Source organism: Perognathus longimembris, chromosome 4 (assembly GCF_023159225.1).
Source record: "Perognathus longimembris pacificus isolate PPM17 chromosome 4, ASM2315922v1, whole genome shotgun sequence".
Taxonomy (NCBI): domain Eukaryota; kingdom Metazoa; phylum Chordata; class Mammalia; order Rodentia; family Heteromyidae; genus Perognathus; species Perognathus longimembris.
Genome location: NC_063164.1, coordinates 56456976 through 56484238, shown reverse-complemented (window position 1 = coordinate 56484238; position 27263 = coordinate 56456976). Strand labels below are relative to the sequence as shown.

Sequence of the window (27263 nt, the reverse complement as noted above, 5' to 3'; positions counted from 1 at the left end):
ATGTTAAAAGATCACATTAGTCTTCCATTTTTTAAAAATTAGTGGCAATAATCTCCCCTCTCTCCCTCTATATGTAAATAAGAGGATTATTTATCTAGTTTAGCAATTATGACCATTAATTTTCTCTTAGAATTTAGTCTTATTGAAAATAATTTGTGAATTATTTTATGTGCATATTTTCTGCTTATTTCCCACAAGCTTTCAAACCTCATCGTTGGTGTCAGTTATGAGATTCTGCTATATGTCCTTAATCCCTTTTGAATTATCTTCTTTTTATTGAGCACTTGGAATCAATTCTTAACTATTGAAAGAAAAATAAGATTTTAACTTTTTTTCCCACCAAAATAGTGTCTTAATCACTGTAAACATTTTTCCAAATAATTTTATAAAACCAATCAAAAGCAAAGAACAATCCTAGTCATAAATCTTGAACTCTGACTGAAAGAAAATTATTTTCTCTTTCTTATGCCAGGCAGATACTTTGCTGTCTGTGAAAATGAGTGTTGTTTCCTACATGAGATCTTGAAGGCTCCTTCTTTATTTATTTATTTTTTTTGTCTTTCTGGTGGTACTGGTGTTTTAATTCAAGGCCATGTGCTAGCCAGGAAGGTGGTCTCCCACTTGAGTCACACTCCAAACCTCTTTTCAGTTATTTTTTGAATCGTCTCACATTTATGCTCCAGCTAGCTAAGCCACGATCAATTCTCCAGTTTACACACAGAACAAGGATGACAAGTATATGCCACTATGCCCAGCTTTTTATTTAAATGGAGGAAGGGGGTGATCTCACCAACATTCCACTTGGTTGGTCTCAAAAAGTGAAACTCCAGTCCTCCTGGATAGTTTCTAGATAGCTAGGATTATAGGTGTGAACCTCCATGACCAACTGATCAGTGACGGTTCAAGTTGGAAACTACTTTCTCTCAACCAATTTTCCCAGGCTCATATCACACACCTAGATTTCTGTCATAGTTTCACCCTAGGCCATATACTCTTCAGAGCTTCACCCTTTGTGACTAATTTCAGACTCTAGACATCATCATCATCATCAATATCAGAGCTTTGACATACAGAAGAGACTCTTACAGTTCTGCTGAAGGCTAACGTAATCTTATAAAACAGTTGAGCGTTCTGTGGTTCCATTGTATTCAACGCATTTCCTAATTGTTCCAGCTTAGTGGAAGCCTAAAATAAAAGTAATCTATATTAAAGTTAAAATATACTAAGAAAAAAGAACACAATACATGCACATTGGCACTAATAAAATATACTAATACTTTAAGAAACTTTTATTCTTATGAAATAATGTTGCTTATATCATACATGTGTGTTTTTCATATCCATCATCCCTGAGTATGTTAATCTGTTGTTGCATTTTACATTAAAATATGACCTATTCTGCATTAATAACTGAAGATATAAATCTATAGGACAACTTTCACTATATAGTATTTTTGTGTCCCTAGCTGACACAAGAAGCTAACTTCTTTGTAAGGAGGCATTTCTGGTGATCAACTAAAGCTACTTTGTTGAACTTTGGTTTGGAGATAAAGCATGAGCAAGACTTTGGGTTTGATGCCAGCATTGTGGGAAAATAAGAGGACTTGGATACATTAAAAACATTGATTTAAGGGGATAAGAGTCAGTAGGTTGGCTAAGGGGCCATTTTGCTGTAGCTAGGTGAGTGTGAACTAGCTCTGCAGCACAGGTTGACCTCAAGCAGTTGATCCTCTTGCCTCAGCTGTAATACACTTCACATACAGCAAACTGAAGACTATACCTACCTTCTCCACATCCCCTTCCCTGCACAAGTAATAAAGAGCCAGCATCCTCAGCGCTTCCACATTCTGACTATCTTGTAGCAGCAACCTGAAGGAAGCATGTAAATTAATCTCAGTTAATGCTCACATGAAATTGTATCTTTCCTCTTATTGGAAGGCTTGAACAGTGTATTTTGTTACTCAAATTAGTATAAGCAAAACTGGCATCTTCATTATTTAAAGTTAAAAAGCTAACTGGTTGGAAATTTATTTAATTAAAAATATACTTGATTGTGTGTGTGTGTGTGCGCGCACGCGCGCACGTGCACGCGCATGTGTGTGCCAGTCATAAGGCTTGAACTCTGGGCCTGAGTGCTGTCCCTAATGTTTTTTGCTCAAGGTTAGTGCTCTAGCACTTGAATCATAGTTCCACTTCCACCTATTTTAGTGATAAAATTGGAGACAGAGTGTCAGGGACTCTCCTGCCCAGACTGGCTTTGAACCATGATTCTCAGATTTGAGTCTCTGTAGTAGCTAGGATTACAGGCATGAGCCACTGGTGATTGGCTTAATTTTTTTTTTTTTTATCTTTAAGTAGTTGTACAAAGGAGTTGTCATTCAACAAACAATTGATGAATACAATGCACCTTGATCAAAGTCATCTCTGTTATTTTCCCTCATCCTTCCCAACCCAACTTTTCCTCAATCGTCTTCATGTTATAGGATGTGCACTGAATGCTATGATTACATTCTCTCCCCTCCTTCATCTCCTCCTTTGTCTACTCAGCTCTCCTCAACTCTATCCCCTTTACAAGTACTGTTTCCTGGTGTTTACCTTGTTGGATGGTGAGCCTTTCTAAGGAATCACCTGTTAAAAACATGAGTCGACTGGACCAGTCCCATTAAGTCCTGTGGAAATTGTAACTAACGTATTATCTAACCCTATATCACAATGTATTAAAAGTTTAATCACCTTGATCAGGATGATTTATTAAAGAATTCTAGGAATGCCATCATGGCTCAGATAAACCGATTAATGCTATGCATTACATTAAAACAGATTCTCATGTCACCAAAATAAGAAGCGTAATGAAAGAAAATCACAGTAATGATCAGAAAAAAATACAAAATAAAAACAAGTATAAATATTGTAACCAAAACTGAGCCTTCTCATGTGATTGCAGTCAGCTGTCAAGGAAGCTCCAGACAAGACCCTAGTCCCTGCTACCAAAACTTCTCTTATAAATTAGGACAATGGCTTGAAACCACACATTGTTTCTAACACAGAGGAATGATTGTTTCTTTGAAATATGATTTAGAATATGGTACTCTTCTACATCAAACTGTAATGCTTTCACATTTCAGGAGAGAAACCAAAATATTTCCACTGGCTGAGAAGAGCCTGCCTGCTGGCACTCACCTTTCATCTCTGAGCTCAGAATCTGCTCATCATCTCCCTTAATCCTTTCCCCTGTCTCCCAGGCTTTGTATTTGTTTTTCCTTCATTCTTGCTCTTCTCCCAACTGTCTGCATAGTTTACTCTCTTACCTCCTCCTGACTCAAATGCCATCTCCTGGGTAAGAGTCCTCTGACTCCACCTCATCAAACGTCCCAGAACTCCTACTCTTGCCTTATCTTTTCTCTACCACACTCCACATACTGTCTAAATTACTGCACAGTTTGCCTCTTTATGCTGCTAGTCCACCTTTCCTCTTTCTTCAACCAAATCTCCAGGAGGACAGTCATATTCTTCTAATTGCTTAGAAGAGAGTCTGTCTTGGCATTCAGACATTGCAGAAAAGGAAAACACTGTTTTCAAAAGAATAACATTTTGTTTAATCCCGGACTGTTTAGAAAATCAGTTCTAGCTGATCTTAAAGATAAAACAACTTGTGGTCTGAGAATGTGGTTTAGACGTACAGTGCTTGTCTAGCATGCATGAAGCCCTGGGTTTGATTCCTCAGTACCACGTAAACAGAAAAGGCCAGAAGTGACCCTGTGGCTCAAGTGTCTTGAGTAAAAGCAGCTCAGGGACAGTGCCCAGGCCCTGAGTTCCAGCCTCAAGACTGGCAAGGATAAAAGGATGACATAATTCTATGCTGCTTTAAGAAAATCTGATGATAAAGGGAAATGATGAAAGGAATCTAATGACAAACTATAGAACTTTTTGTTCTAATCATTATGCTCAAATCCAAAAAGGTTTAGAACATTTTAAAACATTTAACCTTTGTGCTGTCTCAACTGTCTGGTCCCAGTCTTGCAAGGCTAGTTGTAATTTCATTTTCTTTTCAAAAGCAGGAAGGAACGTGGGAAAGTTCACAATAATCTGGTTCACAGTCTCCAGAGCACCTGAGTAATTCTGGCGCATCTCAAGGCACTGTACCTAGTGACAAAAAATTGACATCAATTACAATCAGATGATCAATGCACTCATACCATGGCAGAAAAACCACTAATGCACAATACTTTCTGAATTTTCTTAGGAGAGCACATATTGCTCCATAACCAGGAAAAAAAAACCCCAAACCCAAGTTTTTGTTTTTTTTTTTAAAACACAACCACATTTTAAAACATAATGGCAAAGTGAAAAAGAAACTGAACAAGCAATTTTGCTTTAACATATACTTGTGAATATGATTCTATCATTCCTAATAAAAATGCAGCTTTTTAGCTAAATTAACTGAAAAAATAAATATACATAATTGGAATGGATCTCCTGTGGTCTGAGTGTTTTTGTCTCCTCCAAAATTCATGTTGAAACTTAATGCCCACTGCAGCAGTGCTGGGAGGCGGGGACTATATAGGACATTTCACACATTTATAAAAAGGGCCTTCGGCATTGGGTTTTCTGCCAAATGAGGAATATCTCTTCTCCACTCTGGAAGATGGGGCCCTTACTAGACTTCTTGGGGCCTTGCCCTTAAACCCTGACCTCAACCTCCCCATGCAACAGAATTGTGAAAAACAAATTTCTTCTCCTTATAAATTAACCACTTTCAGGTATTTTGTCATAGCAACATACATCAGACTAAGTTCAAGTCACTAAGAAAAACAAGTTATCTTTAAGTATTGAAGAAAATAGTTAAATCTTTTCTAAGTTGTTTATATTAGCAATTGTAATAGCTCAACCCTAGAAGATTATGAATTATCTTTTCTTTAAAGTATAAAGAAAAAACACCTTTTTATATAAATATGCTAAATCTCCATTCTTCTAATGGCAGAATTGGGCAAACCTTGAGTCTAATCATCCTGAATACTAGTATACTGGTGACAGAAACCTGAAGCTCTGCATTCAAACAAGCTGACGAAAAGAGTTACCTGGAAATATCAATGCTAGTCAAGGCACTGATGCTCTCTCCTTTTTCTTTTTATCCTAAGTTAATGATTACCTAATGAGCTTATTCCTAACATATAATTGTTTTTAGACATCTTGCTTGTGATCCAAGTTGGTCTTAAATTCAAGATGCAGCATTCCTGTCTTAGCCTTTCAATACTGGGATTCCAGGAGGGCGCCATCTCACTCAGCTTACATTTATTCACTTATTTATTTTGCTGAATATTTAAGAATGAAACTTAAGGTGTTCCATGTCCATTAAGGATTAAGGACCCATCTTAATTACTTTCAAGACTAGAGACAACATTCACAATCCCTCATTCCTTGAAATGTCGGTCAGATCTTATTATTTCTCTGCTGAGAATTTTCATTAGCTGCCTGTCTATATGATTCAGAGCAAAGTCAAAGTCAAAAGTTTTACAGAATGATGAACCACTGGTTTTCATAACTTGGAGCTTCTTTCGCTTAGCATCATCTTATGTGTTCATATGGACATAGCTATTGAGCTATTGTAATTGTGATTGTATTGTAATCTTCTGCTAGGATTATCCTAGACATACACTAATTATTCCCAATGAGGGAAACCATAAGAGTCTATGTCTCTTTGGGCCTGGCTCACTTCACTTAGTATGATTTTGTTCTAAGTCCTTCCATTTCCTTACAAATGGGGCAATGTCATTCTTTCTGATAGAGGAATAGAATTCCATTGTGTATCACATTTTCTTGATCCACTCATCTACTGAGGGGCTTATTTTCAACATAACCTGCGAAATTATGCCCTTTTTCCTTTTTTTGTCTTTCTTTCCCATGGTTTTACCCCTGATATCACTGTAACTGATTTTAGTACCCTGGATATTGTATATAGGTATATTGGAATTAGGGAAGGGAAAGGGAATACCAAAATTGAGAGACAAAGGATAAAAAAGACAAACCAATGCAACCGCAACACTTATAAAACTATATGGTATAAATGAACTGTACAACTCATGGGGGAAGAAAGGGAAATGGGGAGGGGGAGGCAGGGGAAAAATGAGGAAGGAGGTAACAAGGTGGATAATAACTGTACTCACTGCCTTACATATGAAATTGTAACCCCTCTGTATATCACTTTAGTAATAAAGAAATTTAAAAAAAATCTCACAGAATGGACTGACTTTTCCTCATGGCCTCTGTGCCCATGCTCTCCCTCTCTCCTCCCACATTCACTTCTACCCTCTTCATTCACTGCACTTGGAGTGGGTCTTCCCTTCACCCTGTATGCACCTTAAGTTATCTTGCCTGTAATGCTTTCCCTGGGTACCCACAGGATTTTAACTATCTGTTCTCTTTGTTTAAAAGTCACTGACTCCCCAGCTTCTGGGCCTAGAAAATGCTCCTTCCTTTACCTGGAAGGCTTTCCCCTAGTCGACACAGAGCTAACTCTTGTTATTCCTTGAGGCCATCTTTATGTTACAGCTATAGTTTGATTCTCTGAATTCCTCTCCCAAGGGCCCATAGGTTAAAAATACTTGGCACTATTGTGAAGTGGTGGAAACTTTTGAGATGTGGATCCTAGTGGATATTCTAGAGGGTGTTTCTATCAATGTGATCATGAGATTCAGTTTCCTTCTTTCTTTCCCTGGCTAAGGAACAAGTAGTTTTGCTCTGCCATGTGCTTCTACCTTGCCATAGGCCAAAATCAACAGGGCCAAGCACATACTGAAACCTGAGCCATATCAGAAACAAAGCTTTTCTCTTGATAAGTTGAGTATCTCCAAAATGTGTTGCAGTAGTGGGAATCCAAATTACTTTCTCCAGCAGTCTTCTGTTTCCCCTTTATCTAAGGCTATTCCCCATCTTGTTCATCTCATAGCATATCTAACTAGGTATTATATCTCTTCTTTATAGCATCATTCTAGATTGTAATTATGGTGCTATTGCTCTGTTGTCTTTTTTTTTTGTTGTTGTTGTTAGTCTTCCTGTTTGCAATATGTGTATCTTGGGACATGCACTGTACCGTTTTGCTTGCCCATGCCTAGCATGGTATCTGGCCCTCAAGAAGTCTCAATGGTTTCTGAATTTTAAAAAAATGAAATAAAAGTCACTGATTTTTTGTTCAAAAAGCTTTGACTATCTGCACCTTCATAACTGGCCATGAAGTTTGTCATGTTCTCCAGTTTTATGTATTTTTCCACTCCATGATGTACTGCCAGCTAAAACATGACACCATTTACTTACTTTGTTCCTCATTCATCTCTTTCAATAGAACATAACACAGGTTTCACTTTGCTCACTACATCCCCGATATTTACAGTGATGTCTTACACACAGTTGACATATAGTAAATGCTCAAGCAAAAAAAGTAAAACAAAACCCATCCTGGAAGCTGGCATCCGGTAGGGAAAGCCTTTTTCTAGTTGCATTCAACATAAATGCAGGTCCCTCTGAGAGCTGCTGACACCATCATGAAAAGGATCAACCTTTTTCCTCTTTGTGGTTTTCTTAGATTTTTGAAAGTTCTGAGTAAATCTGAAATTGTGATTTACCCTCCTCACTCCAACTCACCTTACCCAGCAGGGCAAAAATATCATTGCCATCTTGTAATCCTTCCTCAAAACTTCGTAGTGCTTTTTTGGTATAAGGTTCTTTTCCTTTTGTAATGTCGAGCCATGCTTTCAAAATCTGCCCCTGGAAAATGAAAAAGGCTCAATCAAACTTGCTTGCATTTGTTTAGAAATGACAGAATTATTATTTTTTTTACAAAGGAGGTAAAGTTAATGTCACTTTTGAAGTAATTAATAACACAAAGGATATTTCTAAAGAACAACTAAATTCTGTAGTTAGATTGCTTTTAAACCTTTGGGGTATAGTATCAGAAATAAAACTACGAGTTTCAGATTTTTCGATTATTACTGGACCCCATGAAAATATTAAGAAGTCTCTCAAATATCCACTAAGGCTAAAACCAATATTCTTCTCTAAGGCTTACTAGTAAATTATTATTAACCATGATTATCATGGACTTTGGTACACAAGTAAGGTGTTACCCAAATGAAATAGCACAGCTCTTCATTCATATGAAACAGATGTCTTGTTTCACACATTAAAGATCCTGATAATTGTGCACAATGTTTTGTTGTTGTATTGGGCTTATGTCAATGCTGGGATCTGAACACAGGCCTTTGCACACTAGGCAAGCACACTACCATTGAGAAACCTCCTTCAGCCTGTGTGGATATGTTCTTATCCTCTTTGATTATCTGATGAGTTTCAAATAAAAAATTAAAAGGCTTGAGAAATTAAATATAAACAGTTATGGATATTCACAATGCATTATAGGATTAGATAGAAAAAGTAATCAGTTTTCTTTTCAAAGTCAAATAAGCATTGTGAGATGTGCTCCTCCTTAAAAAAAAAAAAAAAAAAAAAAGTAATGTAAGCCAGGCACAGTGGCTTAAGCCTGTACAAAGATCCAAACTCAAACAATAAAAAACTGAGTGTGCTGAGTGCTGGTGGTTCACAGCTATAATCCTAGCTCCTCGGGAGCCTAAGATCTAAGGATCACAGGTTTGAAGCCAGTCAAGGCAGGAAAATCCGTGACCCTTTTATCTCCAACTAACCACAAAAGGCCAGAAGGGACACTGTGGCTCAAGTGGTAGAGTGCTAGCCTTGAGCAAAAGATACCACGGACAGCACCCAGACTGAGTTCAAGCTCCAGGAAAGGCATAAACAAACAAACAATAACAACAACAAAATTGAGTGAGGTGGCACAAGCCTATCATCCTACCTACACAGAAGCATGAGATGATAGCCTGGGCACAAATGACTGAGCCACTATAAGAAAAATAACAAAGCAGAGACTGGAGCTTATGGCTCAAGTATCTACTTGTCAAATGCTAAGTCAAGAGTTCAAAACTCAGTACTGCTTGCCCCTAAAATTTTCAATTAACTCATAGATCTACAGGAATTTCTCTAAATTATATTTAGCTCCATGTATTTTACCTGAAAAAGTAAGAACTTTAATCCCAGTCTGCTCAGTAGATCACTGGTGCTACCTGAATGGGCTCAACTTTTGTGGACATAAGGAGAGTCCTATGTTATATTTCTTGTTGTAACACTTTTCTAAATTTGTCTTCTTTTGCCAAGGGACTATATCCTATGATAACCTCATCCAAAGACAAATATGTCACCTCTTCACAAAGGCAACTGCTTGTCTGGCTATTTTTCTACTTAGTTAAGCAAGTTATGAATTACCCAGATTTCAGGGCTCAGAGATATCTTTGGTATGTAATATTTCAATAGCTTTTCCTCACTTTCTCTTATTGAATGACAAGTCCTGTGGGTGCTTAATGACTCTTACTTCTACTTCCTGATGCAAATCCTCCGAACCTCATGCCACATTCTAGTTTCTCCTCAGGCCAGTTCATCCCACAAACAACTGTAAAATTCATCTTCTGGATTTGCCCTTTAATAACATCACTCCTATCATTTATAAAAAAATGTTGATGGTTCCTCTGTAGCCATTAAATTAGATACAAATATTGCAACTCATCCTAGTTCATCAATGGTCTTCACCTATGTATGTATACTGTGCTCCCATCAGGTGGGAGAGTTATGCCTACCCTTGGCCAACATGCTCATTTCCATATGCTATTTCCCACCCACAAGAATCTACTTCACTCTCTAAGGCTTCCTGTTGATGGTGTCTTTATTAGTTTTTTTTTCCTCAATAATCATTTATTTATTGTCAAAGTGATGTACAGAGGGGTTTAGTTTAGGCCATTTAAAATAATTTCCTTCACCCTCTTAGAAAGCTTAAACAGATAAAATCATTCCTTACCTGAAAATACTGTCTAGTGCGAAGTAGGAGCAGAATAAATTTTAGCTATTGTTTTCTCATGCACTAATAATCCCAACTATTTGCTACATCTTGTAGTTTTTCTCATAATAAAAAGCATTCATGAGATCTATGCCACTATTAGATGGTTTATCCATGAAAACTCAAGTTCATATATTCTTTTTTGTACTAATTACAGTACAAATAATGGTATTTATATCCAGAGCTGTCCATTAAGATGGTGGTGGGAGAGACAAAGAAGAAAGGAAAGGTTGGAAACACGGTATAAAAATAGGAGTTGGGAGGTATCTATTCAAGAGTTCACAGGATAAAAATAAGAAACTTTAGTCCCCAAAATGCTTTATAATGTCTCTATCAAATATAGATAGAATTATGTAATTGAATATTTAACCACATATTATTCTAAGAGCCAAGAAATCAACTCACATTACAAAAAAAGAGGAAACTTAGAGAATCCCTATTCTACAACATAGGAAGTATTAAAGCTGCTGGGAATATGGCTTAGTGGCAAGAGTGCTTGCCTCGTATATATGAAGTCCTGGGTTCAATTCCCGAGCACCACATATATAGAAAATGGCCAGTGACTCTGTGGCTCAAGTGGTAGAGTGCTAGCCTTGAACAAAAAGAAGTCAGGAGGCTGGGAATATGGCCTAGTGGCAAGAGCGCTTGCCTCCTACACATGAAGCTCTCGGTTTGATTCCCCAGCACCACATATATGGAAAACGCCAGAAGGGGCGCTGTGGCTCAGGTGGCAGAGTGCTAGCCTTGAGCGGGAAGAAGCCAGGGAGAGTGCTCAGGCCCTGAGTCCAAGCCCCAGGACTGGTAAAAAAAAAAAAAAAAAAAAAAAAAAAAAAAAGAAAGAAAGTATTAAAGCTATTATTCATAAAGTGAGAACAAAGTAAGTAATAATGAAAAACTCAACATCAGATACCACTGAATATATAAATAGGCTTCTTTTAGAGTTTCTACTTGAAATCAAGCAAAACAGCCACCTCATTACTATCATTTGGCAATTTCAGCATTCTATCAATGTATTCTCTGGCTTTATCATGGCGACCAACATGCCACAGGAACAAGCCCGCATGGTATAAAGTCTTCTGTCCAGCTTCTTTACGCTGCTCCTTCACTCGGCTATCTAGTTCCAGAATAGCTTCTCTATCTGGCAAGGGAAAAGAATATTAAACGATTATTATTGTCCAGCCCGCTGTGACCGCTTCGTGGGTGCTTCCCCTGGCTCCTCAATGCCCTTGGCCAACGGCCTCTGAGCCGGCGGGCAGCGGCCATCTCCAGGGACTCTCCAGTGGGCCAGGGGGACAAAAGTGGCTCTAAATCTGGCGCATGCACACTGGAGCAAGTTAAAGGAATTAATATTAAGCACAGAAGCAGATAGTGCCAAGTAGCAAGAAGTAGTTGGTTCACATTTGGTGAGTGGGGCAGCATTTCCTTCTCCCACTGCTGCTGAGATGGCAGAAATTCAGTATGAAATGGAATACACCGAAGGTATTAGTCAGCAAATGAGGGCCCCAGAAAAATTAAAAGTTGCACCACCAAATGCTGACCTGGAACAAGGATTCCAAGAAGGCATTTCGATGCCAATGTGATAATGCAAGTTCCAGAGAGGATCGTTGTAGCAGGAAATAAAGAGGATGTTTCATTTTCAAGACCAGCAGATCTTGACCTTATCCAGTCAATTCCCTTTAAACCTCTGGCACTAAAAACACTACCTTGTATACTTACACTGAGTGAAAGACCACTAGATTGTCTGGATTTAGAAAGACTTCCTCCAACCCCTCAAAATGAAGAGATCCATGCAGTTGGCAGGCTAAAGAGAGAGCGCTGAGTGAAAATGCTGTTCGCCAAAACGGACAGCTGGTCAGGAATGATTTTCCATGTATGCCATTTCAAACATAGATGCCACAATGGAAGGAACATAAGATGACATGACTGTTGTAGATGCAGCTTCATTAAGACGACAGATAATCAAACTAAATAGATGCCTACAACTTCTAGAAGTGGAGAACAAAGAGCATGCTAATAGAGAGATGGTTATGTATTCAATTACTGTAGCATTCTGACTGCTTAATAGCTGGCTCTGGTTTCGCCGCTAGAGGTAACCTCAGCATTCAAATATATTGCCTCAACATCTGGAAATATAAAAGGATTTGCAAACTTAAAAAAAATGATTATTACAGTCGAGATCAAGGGTTTCTAATAGATCACATAGTTAACAGGGTAGAGAACTGGAGTTCTATGGAATAAAAGTCTACATGTAATAGCTAAAAGCCACATTAGTGCAAGCAAAAAGAAGACTAATTTTAATAATGTATTATCCAACCATATATATGTATACGTACATATATTTGTATATATAAAAATGTTAATACAAAATTGACTTATTTTTACTAATCACTTGTGGTTTTTTTGCTCTTACTAAACAGTTGAAATATGGTATTTATTTTATACTTAAACACAATTCTATTAAGATACAAAGTTTGTCTCAGAGCTATTTTTTGTTAGATGTTTTGAATTTCACAGGTGAAAAGCAGATTCATAAACTCATCTTCCCATAATTAAGTTTTCTACTAACTGAATTGATTCTCAGCTTTAAAATTTAAAAAGCAGGGGCTGGGGATATAGCCTAGTGGCAAGAGTGCCTGCCTCGGATACACGAGGCCCTAGGTTCGATTCCCCAGCACCACATATACAGAAAACGGCCAGAAGCGGCGCTGTGGCTCAAGTGGCAGAGTGCTAGCCTTGAGCGGGAAGAAGCCAGGGACAGTGCTCAGGCCCTGAGTCCAAGGCCCAGGACTGGCCAAAAAAAAAAATAAATAAATAAAAAGCAATGAAATAGAATTAGAGAGCGTTTAAAATTCAGTTCCTTAATGAGCCACACTTCAGGTGTCAATACATATGTAGTTACATAATGGAGCCGTGTTACGTTATTTTCAAGACAGAAAAGTTATCTATGCTAATAGTTTTTAATGCCAAGACTAAATTTTTTTTTAAATTTAAAATATTAGAACAAGAATGAGTACTCAAATTACCTCTCAAAATCCAATTTTGAAACACATATCAAACTAGTTGCAGTCCAGTGTAATTACTGCTTTTCACAGGGATTAATACCGACTGCTTGAAAGAGTCCTTAAATATACATCTTTCTTTGGAGGAATGTTCACTTGTATTAGGCCTACTATAAATGAGTATCTGTCAGTCATACCCAAATTCTGGATTGAATCAGAATGAGGATAGGACATGTGAAAAGAAGGCAAAGAAATGTCAGTCAAGGGCTATGACTACAATAGCTGTACCTTTTCAGAAATAGCTATCAAGGAAAAGATGTCTAACTCATTTTTTACTCCAATAATATACATTTAAATGTGGTATTACTAAGATACAATCTCATGAATTAAGGAAACAAAGTTGTTTCTGAAGGCCTACAGATATTCTCAGCAACATTTCCTCTTTCCCTTGTTTATACTTCCAATATTCCTCAAACCATTCAGAAGTATTCATTAATTAGCAATGACACCAAAACCAAAGAAGTCATAAGGGCAGGGGCAGGCTTTGTGATGGTCAGCCCACATTTCTCTATAATCCCTAGTAGGGCATCAGGAAGTGACACCACTGTGTCAGATTCACAGATCTTGGCTCAAGTCTTTTAATAAACAAACAGGCTTAAACTAGCATTCCAGAAGGAAGCACATCGGCACTCTACAGATACCCAGGCCCCCTCTAAAACTCAAATCCACTCAAATCTATCATTTATGGTAGGAAGCAATTAGCATTCAGTGTCTCCAAACAATATTTATTATCTCCATCTTTTCAGTGTCTTGAAAGTCACATTTCCTAACTGAATCAATACTGTTAGAAATAATGTTATATTTAGGCTTATTAGTTCAAGTTCTCCAACAAAAATTATTTGCAGCTAAAGCAACTTCCATGCAAACAAAGAGAAAGGGAATCTACACCAAAAACTAAATGTGTAACTACTTCTATGCACTTGTCCATCCATTTTTTCCTAATGACTATTCATTTTTCAAAGACTAGATTATTTTCTGTCTTTCACAAGGCATTCTCATTACTATAATGGATTAACAGTCAATAACAATTTTAATAAACTATGAACTATTTAGTTTTCTATCATCTTATATAACAGTAACATTAGAATCAAGTTTGTTGATTTAACATTATGTTTTCTCCTCTAGATTATAAATCTGATGTCATGAATTACTTATTTGAGTTCTAAATGTTTTTGACCCAGTTCTTTGCCCCAAACAAGCATATAAATGTTGGGTTTGTTTATTTGCTATCATATTATATTAAATAACTTTTTATTAATTTGTGCTAGGAATAAAAGAGGTGATACTTAGCTCAAGGGAAAAACATAGTTCATATTTAAGAAGTCATTCTAAGTCATGTAGGCAGTCATTGCCCAATTGTTTGAAAAAGGATCTCATTTTGACACTACTAGCTGTGACTAGATATAAATGGAGGGACAGGACTCTGTGGCTCCTTTATGACCTATAATTTGGAAGATCTACCTTATCCCTAAGCCACACGCAGTATATAAAAACAATGCCGCACAAGGCTAACTTGCTGGTTTACGACTTGGTTTCTTTTTATAACTTATAGTCATCTCTTCCAGCGTATTACTAGATGAAATTTTACTAAATATCTTCCAAGTGCTAGCCTTCAAAGGGGATAGCTTAAAGACTCCAAGCTTAATATACAGGAAAGATAAACTACATATTGCTATATGCTTGCACATGAAAAAAACATAGTTGCTGTATAAAGCTTTGTGTATGATGGCTGTTGGTAATACAGAATCTATGGACTTAATTTAGCTGTCCTTTGAAATAAATAACATTTTCTAATAAACATTTGCCTTTAACTCAAGAAATCTTCATACTAGTGAAAACTGTCTTAGAATACAGGACATTCAAAAACAATTTAAGACCCATGTTTCTCATGCTTAATAGATTTATAACCTTACCATGGTGATAAAACATAAATAATACCAATAAATAGTACCATGAGAAATATTTAACATAATATGGTAAGACTAGGTATTCAGAAAATCAAAGGAAGTGGGTAGGAAAAATTCCCCTGTTGTACTTTAATACAATACCTGGATTAGAACTCAATTTATGGGTGAACATTAGTGCCAGTAGAGAGCAAAGCGAGACATCCTGCTTATTTTTAATAGAATCAAATTCCCGGAGAGCTTCTTGAGTTTTACCTAAAAAAATCAAGTAAGATGAGGAGTCTTATTCTTAGTGCAAAGCAAGAGTTCAGACCCCATGGCCCATATATAGAATTAGTGCAGACCTTCCATCAATGTAGCATAGGCGTGATAGAACCTGAATACTGGATCATTTCCATACCGCTTCATTCCTTCACTGGCAATCAATAGCACATGATGGAAATACTTCTCTTGACAATAGTAATTAATCAGCACCTAAAACGAAATCAGTGTTAAAAGAGATTTCAATGTTCTGAATAAAAGTAGATAGCGATCAAATAATATAGAACTTATTCTGAGTGCCTTTAAAATATCATTCCTTTAAACTATGGTTAAACACTAGCACTGAAAACAGACTTGTAGAACAGGATGGACATAAGGTTATTGATGTAACTCAATTCTTTTCTGATAATCCCAACCTCATTGTCTTAAATGTTTTAACAGCACTGACACCAGACAACATCTTCTACTTCCATCCTTTTGACATGCATTTTCTTGAAGGCTTTAGGAAAGTGGAAAATTGGAAGTGGGTTGTGATAATGGTAATAATAATATTTTTAATAAATCGATGAGGCCTCCAATACCAGACTGTGGCTTTCTTCTTCTTTTTTTTTTTTAAAAAAGGATTTATTTCTTGTTATCTTGTTATAGCTGTTACAGCATTACCAAGAGACAACAAATTAAAGAGTAATTTAGTACCAAATGCTCTTGGCGATGCTGTTCGGTGATATTGGGAATTACACTTGCTTGGCAAGAGCTCAATCACTGGAGGCATACCCTCAGCACATTTTGCTTTATGTTATTTCTCAGACAGGATATTGTACGTTAGCCTGGGACCAGCCTGGATCAGCCTGAGCCTGCAGTCCTCCAACCTCCACTTCCCACATGCACAGGTTACAGGCATGCACCCCCATATGCAGTGTTTCTGAAGAAAGGCCTTCTTATGTTGTCTTGCCTAGACTGGCCTTGAACTGGCTTTCCTTCCCACAAGACTGAGATTATAGGTGTATGGTACATTTTACTGGTTTTATATCCAAATCCTACAATAAATAAGAATAAGTAGGAATACATGAGTTTCTTTTCAGTATTATTTTGATTTCATTGTGCTGATTTATAAGTACAAACTATCAGGTCATGAACTGAATCTGTGCTTCATACCATTCCCCCAGGATTAATTCTAAGGTTTACACGCTGACCTAAAGAGGGAGGGCAACCATGCGACCACCATCACCTTGACATGCTTGCTTCCTCCCTCGGGAGCCAACTTGGCTCCTCCGTCCTAGGTGCTTCTCCGAATCCGCACTGGTTCAGCAGGAGTGAGAAACACGAGGAAACACTGGCTGATGAGATTTAAATATAGAGGGTTCTAGACAGCTCTGTTCTCCAGACTTCTGTTTCTAGAGGACCGCATCCATGTCCTTCTGTAGATCACAGTTAGGCCAACATTCTCTGTGATGCCCACTAAGCTTCCCTCATAGAGATGGATCCACATGACTTCTCGGCCATGGGTCTGGCAAGTGTGAGTCACTGTCCACCTCCCAGACACAAAGTCCATTCCTCCCATTCTCCATGATCCCAGGTGAGCTCTTGGTTGGCCATAACAAAGAACATTTTTCATACTACTGTACATGAGTGCAGAATTTCATAACACTCAACCATAACCCTCGTGAAAGGCAGGGACAAGGATTTAAAGGTGGAAAAAGACTGTGTTTGAAATCTCTGATTCAATTCATAGTAGCTGAGCTGGTTATTTGAAAAGTACTGTTAATAAATCAAACAAAAATTATTTACCAGTGTAAAAGTCCTATTCTGGAAAAAAAAAACAACACAAAAACCATGAGTTCCTCTGAACCTCACACAGTGATGAAATTTCAAAAAGGACCTGTAGCTAAGGTTTTTCATCTAAACTGAAGATTCAGTTTTATTTGCCACTTGCCACTTGCCACTTAAACCAACTAAATTCTGATCCTCCTTCCAATTTGCCCAATCCACTAAGACTGATCAGTCACTGAGTTCAATTTCTCTACCTATTATTCTCCAAATATTCTTTGTTATTATCCTGGCTCAAGTTAGGCTGTTGAGTGCTGGTGGTTTTTTTAAGGGCTTGCTTTACAGCCCATACTAGAGTGGAACTTCCTTCCTCCTTCTGCCTCTGCCTCCTGAATGCTGAGATTATAGGCATAAACTAGCCATACTCTGGAAAACCTTTCAGATCCAAAGACAAGAAGAAATACACTAGTAATGTAAGAAAGGGGCCATATATATATGTATATATATATATATATAACATTTATATATGTCATATATAACATTTATATATAACATATATATAAAAAACATTTAGAAGTTTGGTCAGTGAGAGTGAGATGAGAGGAGGAAAGAGGAATAAAATAAAGGGAAAGAAACCTAGGGAGAATTTTAGCAATGGGTTTTGATTGCTAAGTTGTAACTCTTTCTACACATATATAATAAATACCCTTTCCCAAGATTCCCAAGAACGTTATAGGGTTTGCAACGTAGAGAAACATAGCAGTGCAGAGGTAAGCAATCAGCATTTTGTGCCTGGGATAGGAGTGGAGATGGCCAGAGCCAAAAGTTGGTCCATATCCTGGGCAGGAGTGGCAAATGGCAGTGCCATATTCAATTGGTTCCCTGTTTTTATATGGTCAATGTTAATTTTTTTTTAACATTTTCAAATCACTGGAGGTGGAAATTAGGTGGGGGTGGAAATTTAAATGATGATAAGCTGATGAAGAGGTTTTAGCATCATAGAGAAGTTTTTTTAAATTAAAGATCTTATTTGTGTGGCAGTATGAAGACTGAGTAAAAATAATAACGGGGTGTGTAAAGTTTGAAGGATAATGCTAAGATTTAGGAAAAACAAACAAAACATATTGCAATCTTTTCTAAGATCCTTCAAGGTCAAATGGTAAAGAAGACAGTATTTAACTAGTTATGGTCTTTTCCTTCCTGGCTAAATACAAGCTCCTGGTTTTATTGCTGCAGTATCAGTGTTTCCAACAGGGCAGACTCACAGAAGGCAGTCGATAAACTGAATTAAGTTTTTCCTTCAGCATTAGACTGTAAAATTGGCTAATTGGTCCTGCTCACTACCAGTTACAACTTCTTGGGGGCATACAGAAGAACTCAAGTAATGGCTGGAGGGAGGAATCTGTGAACCAGTAACAGAATAACTGCCAACTGGTTCTAATGTGTAAATCTCAAGTCTTTTAGATTACTTTTGAAGCAAACTCGTATTGAGTATATACTGAAGGGGATCAATCAACTATTCATAGACAGGATGATTACTGTAAAACAGACTCCTCCATGTTTAACCATGAGGTCTTTAATTGGTTCCTTTTACTGTCCTATGGGAGATTCGACACAAGTCTGCTGCACATCATCGAAATTCACACCCGAAGCAGAGGTGTGGTGGCATATGTGTTTGCAATCCCAGCACTGGGAAGGAAAGGCAGAAGGGCTGTGAGTTCGGGGTCAACCTGGGATGCATAGTCAGACCCGGTCGGGAAGCACAACATCTTCCGGTGACCCAAGATTGCCTAGAAAGCGTGATACAGAAAAGTACAACAGGGTGGGGAGCAGCCCAGGGGCGCGGAGGGAGGAGCCGCGGACCTGAGGATTCGGGCGGGGCAGGGCGGGCGCTGGGAGGACGCCTGGGGGACAGAGGAGGCCGCACAGTTGGTGGAGTTCACAGGCCTGGAGGCCAGGCAGCCAAGGCGAAGCGCCTGGTCACCACTGACTGGCTAAGTCCATCCAAGCTCTGCCCACGCCCCCGGCCTCCAGCGCCACCTCCGCCCGCCCACTCATCCGCTCACCTTCAGCCCCTGCGAGTCCATGGCTGCCCACGGCCGAGCCGCCCGAATCCACGGCGTGTGCCCGCCGGAGTCCCCCCAAGCCGGTAGCCAAAACCTCTAGCCCGCTCACGCGGCCAAAGCGATGGGAGGGGCTGAGAGGCGCAGGGCCGCAGGGCCTCTATTGGTGACCAGCAAGAGGGGCGGGCCCTGGCCATGGGAGGGGGTGGGACGCGGAGGCCTCAACCCGGGGGTACCCCGAGGGAGGGCTGCGAGAGCGACGCTCCGGGCTCCCGCGCTGCAGCCAGCGGAGAGGCTGGACCGTAGATTGCAAAAGGCGATCCAAAGGGCTTCCACGCCAAGCAGGAGTGTGGCTGGGCGGACCTGGCTATGTAGGATTAAAAAATAGAGAACAATGGGGGTGGAAGAAGGAAGAAGGGTGTCTGTTTTCAGTCCCTGGCAACAAAGACTCCATTTTCTCCACATTTCCTTGGGAGCCGATTTCCGCAATGCGGTTCCTGCAGTTGTTTGACCTGCTTTGGGAAGAGCCTCTAATTTTCACTTGTGTACCCACGCTCTGGCCACCAGGTGGCGCAGGAAAGAAAGCCACAGGCTACCCGAAGTGGGATAAGCTTCTAAATCTTTCCTGTGTTTGTTATTAGAATACATACTAAAATGTGCTCACTTTTACCAGTCCTGGTAGTGAGAGGAACCAATGAGGCAAACGTGTCTGTGTGTGTGTGTGTGTGTGTGTGTGTGTGTGTGTATGTTGATGCTGCTAATTTTAAACTGAGAATGACCAATCCCTACGCAAACTTTAATGTGTATTCCCATTAGGCAGCTAGCTAGCTAAATGCAGCATAGTTCTTCAGTTCAAAGCATGAGATTGAAATACAATAGGCTAAACGATTTTCTATTTATGCTTAAAGAAACATTAAAAATAGTTCATAAGACGTGAGATTGTTTCTCAGTATTATTGTTTTCTAAACTGAGTTAATCTCTCTCTCTCGCTCTCTCTTCTCTCTCTCTCTCTCCATAAGAAATACCACAAGCCAGATGTTCAGCCAAGTGTGTAATCTTGGTAAACTTCTAATTCCAAGGGAGAAGTTCACCTTGAAGAATATATGTAAGGGTCTCATTTAAAGGAACAGGGACTCAATCGACCTGTAAAAAATTTGGTCTAAGACAGATGATTGGGAGGCTGTGTGCTAGATCATATTAATCTAGCCCTGAGTAGAATTTTTCTCTGAATTTAATTTCAGGGTTAAAGCACTTAGTATCTCCTTGGCACTGGGTGGAGTAAAATCTACTTAGTGATTTGCTTTGATGCTTGTCTCATGTGATAATTTTCCTCAAAAATATCAGTACTTCAAACACTGTCATGTTTTTAGTACAAACTTTTTTATTAGCTTATTTTTGTTGATTTCAAAAAGACTTGATTCTGGGGCTGCAGATCTGGCCTAGTGGTAGAGTGCTTGCCTCACATACATGAAAGCCCTGCGTTCCAGTCCTCAGCAACACAAATATAGAAAAAGCCAGAAGTGGCGCTGTGGCTCAAGTGGTAGAGTGCTAGCCTTGAGCAAACAAAGCCAAAGCCAGTGCTCAGGACTTGAGTTCAAGCCCCAGGACTGGCAAAAAAAAAAAAAAAAATCATCAAAAAGACTTGATTCCAGACAAATCCCTCTTGGAAGAATGTTTTTCTCTTCCTCATTTCAAGTGTGTGTGTGTGTGTGTGTGTGTGTGTGTGTGTGTGTGTGTGTGTGTGTACATGTGCATATATGCTTGGACTGAGGTCCTTGAACACAGATCCTCAGATTCTTGTTTGGCTTTTTTCTCTAATAGCTAGTGCTTTTCCACCGATTAAGTCTCTCGGACTTTTCTTCCTGGGCTGCCTTTGAACCATGATTTTCAGATCTAGCTTCCTGAATAACAAGGATTACCGCATGAGCCACCAGCACCACACTCCAAGTTTTTTTTTTTTTCTTTTCCTGATAAAATCTACTCGTCTTCAGAGAGATCCAAAATCTGGTCCCCAACAAGTTAACTTTATGCATTATGGATTACCATAGTAATCCATACAAGGAATGAATATGAGAGATGGCATAGTTTAGGGGAAAGAATTTGATCTTCCAGACCCAGGTTATAGCTCTATAAATACTGTTCTACTTTAGTGACTTGAGGGAACAATTTCTTGAGCTTCATTTTTGTTTTCTCTACTAAAAGAAACAAAAAGCCTAGCAGAGATGAAAAGCTGACGGCGTATAGAAGACATTCTGTCACCCATAATTTTCACTAAACACATAGTGCTATGTAAGAGTACCACAGGGGCAGGGTGAAGCTCAGTGGGACAGCACCTGCCTAGTATGTGTGAGAGGTGGGTTCAATCTCCAGCCCTAAAGAATAAAACAAATCCTCAAATTTCCTGTACTTGAATATTCCTTGTACACTGGTATATTTTGCTTGTTTATTTTCTTAATATTTTGTGTTAAATAGTGATCACCTTACAATCAGAAAATATAGTGCAGTGGTCAAGAGTTTGACAGGTTGTCTGCCTTTTATACCTGAAAACCACTATACTATAGCTATTCACTAGGAAATGTTACTTAACCTCTCTGTATTTCCACTCTGAAGTATGGCTATCATCTCATAAGATTGTTAAGAAAACTGATTGGCTTTTTTTTTTTTTTTTTTTTTTTTTTTTTTTTGGTGATGAGGCTTGAATTACTTCCAGTTTTCTGGTGATTACTTGGAGACAAAAGTCTCATGGACTTTACTGCCCAGGTTGGCTTTGAAGTGTGATCCTAAGATCTCAGTCACATGAATAGCTACAAATACAGGTGTGAGCCACCAGTGCCTGTCTTAAACGGATTTTTTTTTAATCCATCTTACTCAGACTAGTCTAGGGCCCATGGCCACAGGTAATCCCTTGCAGGTCTCTAAGTAACTGGGACTACAAATGTGTCCACCCCTGTCTGATATGTAAGGCACAGAGCAGCATTACAGGTGTGGTAGGTGTTGGATAGCTGTTACCTATAATAGTCATACTTCTATTACCTATAATATTCATACTTCTAACTTCTCTAAAAAGAGACTGTTAATCACATAAGCACTTAGTTAATTGTATAGCATAAATTTGTCTTTTCAATCCTACCTATGCTTGATTTACTTCTCTCCAGTCCTTACATTGATATATCTACATCTGCATCATTCCATCATGAATTCAATATAAAAACAACATTTAGGAAAGTTAGATTGTTATGGTAAACACAAAAGTGAAATGAACTTATAGAAAAAGTAATAAAATTATGTTAGGAGTCTAAATGAAGAGACAAATGTTTGGGCAGAATTCTTTTGGCGATGACTATTTTGGGAAAAATATTCCTTTTCTTTTGGTACAAGGAAGGCACCATCCACATAGGTGCTTTAAACTGTCTTCATAAGAAAAGGAGAAAGTAAAGTATCATTTTCAATCTGTTAAGTGTGTGTGTGGTTATCAATAAGAGTCTCAAGGACTTTCCTGCCCTGCTCAGTTTTGAACCATGAGCCTCAGATCTCAGCTTCTTGAGTAGCTACGATTACAGGCATGAGCTACAAGCACCATGCTATGTTTTAAGTATCTTCAGCTAAAGATTATCAGTATGATAAAGTGACATATTGTGGGGTGGCACACTGCCTCTCTTCATGCATTGTTATAGTTTCTTCCAATTTGTTTGTGCTAAGTCTCTCCCATTCTTCTTCCAGTTTGAATCCTTTATAAGAAAACAAGGCCATTGGTGGATTATAGGGAAGCTCTCTCTCTAAGACTTTTTTTTTTTTTTTTGGTTGTTGTTGTTTGAGGAAGGTTCAACTTGATTTCCATAGTGATTGCTCTGGTTTACATTTCCATCAACAAACTACTAGGGTTCCTTTTCCACCACAATCTCACCAGCATTTATTGTTCTTGATTATGGCCATTTGGACTTCAGTGAGATGAAATTTCAATGTTGTTTTGACTTGCATTTTTATGTAGGCTCAATCAGACTAAAGCATGATATATGCAGGTGTAAGATACTGTGTTGAAACCCCTGTGAACAATGAGCTTGCATTTTAGCAGAAATGACTGGGAATTTGAAACGTGTCTCCATGGGGGTGTGGGTACTTGCTAGTGGGAGGAGATGGGAGGAAGGAGAGGAAGAAGGAAGGTGAATACATTGGATACACTATACACATGCATGGCAATGGAACAAGCAAATCCAATGAGATGGGTATGGGAAGGGAAAGGGGAGGAGGGAGAATGATGGAGAAAGTGACTCCGATCAAGATGCACTCCATCCACAGATGCACATTAAAATGAAGCTCACTCTACAGCTAATAAATGTGGAAGGAAGGAAAGAAAGAAGAGAGAAACTAGCCGGAAACTCATAACCATTTGTTACCATGGGAAGAAGAAAGGAAGAGTGGAAGGAAGAAAGGAGGGGAAGAAGGAAGGAAGGAAAGAAGGAGGGGAAGAAGGAAGGAAGGGAGAAAACAGTCAGAAGCTCATAACCATTAGTTGCCATAGTTACATGCAGCGTTCTCCATATGATGATGGCCCCAGAATCCATCTGCCTCAGGAAACGAATCTTTTAAGTACTGAGTGCTAACCAATTGCGCCACTGGAGCTCCTGGAAAGCGAATCATGCACATCTGGTGTTGTCTGGAGGCAGATGTTGTTTGCTCCAACATCTGAGATTTTGTTCCACTTCACCAAACAACTTGGCTTTCTTTCTCTCTCTGTTTAACTCCTGTTTTCTCTTGTGTCCATTCCCCATCAATCATCCTACTGCCCAAACCAGCTGTTCATAAATCCTGAAGTTCCTTGCTCACAAATCCATTTTTTTACCCCTTGCTGCAGTATGGCTTTTTCTTAAAATTTTTTTTTTATTTTCACGATTTTTAATCACCTGAGAAAATCACAGAATATAATGAACATCCCTCTACTTGATACTGAGCAATCGTTTTGGAATGCTATATTGTGTTGTCCTCTTTTGTTTCTGTTCCCCAGTCTCAAGAGTCAGAGCCTTAGAGACTGAAGCAGGATAGAAGCAAAAGCCTTCAAAACTGCTTTTCAAGAAGGTGGCTGCTGGCTGTTCAGGGCTGTCCAAATTGTTTAAGTTTACATTAATATTAATTAAAATGAAAAATCAGGTTCCGTAATGTATATTGTTGTAACAAAATTCCTAAGGTTAGGTAGTGTTTAAAGAAAGGAGATGTATTTAGCTCACAATTTTTGAGACTGAGAGACCAAAGCAGAAAATGAGAAGCTCAGGGATAAACAGTGGTAACATAGTTTTACAAATAAAGCAAGATCAGTATGTATGAAGAATAGTAATTACCAGGGCTTAGGATGAGGGGTAAAATGATAAAGGGAGGTTGGATAATGGGACCAAACACACAGTTTTTAATTCTAATGTAAGTTCTAGAGTTTCTTTAGCATAATGCAGTGACTCACTAACCTATTTTATATGTCAGGAGTAATTGGAAGAGGTGCTCAGTGGCTGTAAGCACCAAGTGATGATAAGGAGATAGACATGTTAATCATTACACACAGATGCCTGTGCCTCATCAACATATGCAGTTAATTACTCTCCATTTTCTACATACCATATAACTTTTGGGGGGCTCTAGATGAGTTCTTGGGGGAAAACGGTGTCATTTTAATGATTGATAATTAACATTCTGAACTAGGTGTTATGGTGCCTTCCTGTAATCTCAACTAGTTGGAAACCTGAGGCTAGAGTGGCATTTGAGATCATTATTACAAGACTAGCTGGGACAACATATTGAAAAACCCAATCTTAAAAAAAATGAAGTAGGACTATGCTTAATTTTGGATTTAATTACTTTAACAAGAAGAAAAGGAAAAAGGTATTGAAAATATGGATTTTAAGGCTAAGTCTCAAGCCCATTTACAAATAGTGAAAATTGACTTTGAGAATCAATGTTGAACATATTTACTTAAGAAACTAGTATTACAACTGGGTCCAATGTTATATCATTTATATCTCAATAAAAGTGTTTAAAGAAAAAAAAAAGAAACCAGTGTTCATGTTTTTGGCCACTGGGGGACATTGTTATCCCATGTCTAAGAAAAGTTTTAGAGCAATGATTCTCAAACTTGAGCATTCCTCTAAATCATCTAAGCTTATTAAGACAGAGATGGCTGGGCGTCTACCAACACAGCTTCTAGTCAATGAATAGAGGTTTCTAGGTGATGCTGATGCTGCTTTGAGAGGCACTGCTACACACACACACACACACACACACACACACACACACACACACAATTATTATCAACACTATTTGTTGACCAAATCTGTTTATTACCAAAGTAGAAAAATGGCCAAAAATTCCAACCTAGATTCTGTGCTGATATTGGTCTTTGTCTAGCTTAAGATGCACTATGTGTGAGAAAGAACATAGAATGTCAATTTCTGTGTAATTGAAGCAAAGTTGTACATGGATGAGGCATGACAGATTGCCTTCAGAGACATAGATTAGTCAAGGTCCAGACAAAACTGGATTTCCATGCTATTGGTGCAAGCAAAGTTCTAAGATGAATACCTAAAAACAGCAGGCTATGACATGTGCAATCCATTTCCAAATATTAATTCAGACAATTCCAAGTTGACTTTATTTGGGAGGATAATTCACAGTTTGAGACTATTTTAGGGACAATGAAGAGACTGAGGCAAGAGTTCCTATTATTTGTGTCACATTGTCTCTACTACTGGGTTTTATTGAGACACTATAATTCTTTATCTTAAATCCCTCTTCCTTTTCATTCAGAAGACAACTATTTTTCAGATAGTGTTATAATGTCCTCACAGCTTTGCTACATCTGAACAATTACATTGTCATGCATTCTGCTTGTGTTAAGCACACTGGAAAAAAACAAAGGTGTATTGACTTCGTGATATTGTTTTCCTTAACTTCAAGCTACGTTCAAGATGTTTTCAGCACCATTTGCAATACCATTTCTACCTATAGAGGAAAACTGGAAAACTCTACCATTCAATAAGTCATTGGTTGATTAAACCTCCACAATGGAACATTCTGCCCCACTTGAAAAGGATGAAGTTAGCTGACCTGTATCATATGGAAAAAAAATAAGGTCAAGACACAAGACAGCATACAACTTATATTGTTTATAATAACAATGCATATACTTGCACATACATCAAACATTGTCTTTACAGTTACTTCAAAAATACTCTAAGTGAAAAACAGCATAAAATGAAAGTGTAGTTTTCATTGCTGTCAGTTTTTTCATAAGTAATAGACATGTGTTATTTTATGACTCAACAAAGAAAATAGAATCAAACTTTAATGAAGGGCTGGGAATATGGCCTAGTGGCAAGAGAGCTTGACTTGTATACATGAAGACCTGGGATCGATTCCCCAGCACCACATATATAGAAAACGGCCAGAAGTGGCTCTGTGGCTCAAGTGGCAGAGTGCTAGCCTTGAGCAAAAAGAAGCCAGGGACAGTGTTCAGGCCCTGAGTCCAAGGCCCAGGACTGGCAAAAAAAAACAACAAAAAAAACGTTAATGAAGTTTATAGACCTGGATTATATACACACGTGTCAACTGCCTAACCCTCTACCCTAACATTTTTCTGTTTCTCATAAGGCAGGAGTTTTGCAAGGATCTACACATAAGCTCATCACATTCCTGGTGTTAGCACACACTCCTTTCAGTAAATTCAAATCGTGTTTGCTGAAGAATAAGCAATTTTGTTACATTTGCTCTAGTGTATTGCTGAGAAGTCAATGAGCACTTAGCAAACTTATAATGAATCAAACTCTGACTCACAGGTGCTACTCAGCACATCCTGGCTCTTAAGTATTGCATTGATTAAGTACCACAATCAAGTCATGATGAGTTTGTTCACAGCCTTGAAACTTACCAGCGTTCCTACCATGGAGCCAAGCGTTCCCATATCTGCCTGAGCCCACCACTCCAGAGAGAATTGGCTGCAAATTTCTCCTATATTATTCTCTTAGCAAAACTCACTAGACTAATGGTGCCAATTCCCTGCGATTCTGATTTTATCTCAAGTAAGAATTGAAGCTATATTTTATCATAAAGTTGGGAAAGGTTCAGAGTATTAATGCTCACCATACTGGAATTCTGCTGGTATTGCTTTGAATATTTAAGGTCTGGTCCAAGGAGAAGGCCATGTAAATATCTAAGTAGGAAATGAAAAGTGTTGTTGCAATATATATCTGGCTAGATTCATGCCAAATTTTGTACATTC

General features: G+C 38.5%; 1 protein-coding gene and 1 pseudogene across 1 annotated transcript in view; one reads left to right on the top strand and one right to left on the bottom strand.

Moving 5' to 3' along the window:
* The window catches only part of Ttc21b (tetratricopeptide repeat domain 21B), a 60232-nt gene extending 41153 nt beyond the window's left edge, over window positions 1-19079 (bottom strand). Inside the window, exons 1-8 of the mRNA XM_048345303.1 lie at window positions 19010-19079; window positions 15260-15389; window positions 15060-15170; window positions 10924-11090; window positions 7639-7761; window positions 3986-4143; window positions 1785-1869; window positions 1087-1185 (exon numbers count right to left, since the gene is read on the bottom strand). Of these exons, the coding sequence (XP_048201260.1) occupies window positions 1087-1185; window positions 1785-1869; window positions 3986-4143; window positions 7639-7761; window positions 10924-11090; window positions 15060-15170; window positions 15260-15389; window positions 19010-19030 (894 nt within the window). The 5' untranslated portion in view covers window positions 19031-19079. The remainder of the gene's footprint in view (window positions 1-1086; window positions 1186-1784; window positions 1870-3985; window positions 4144-7638; window positions 7762-10923; window positions 11091-15059; window positions 15171-15259; window positions 15390-19009) is intronic.
* On the top strand, window positions 11270-12055 carry LOC125350070 (annotated as a pseudogene).
* Window positions 19080-27263: the final 8184 nt, after the last annotated feature.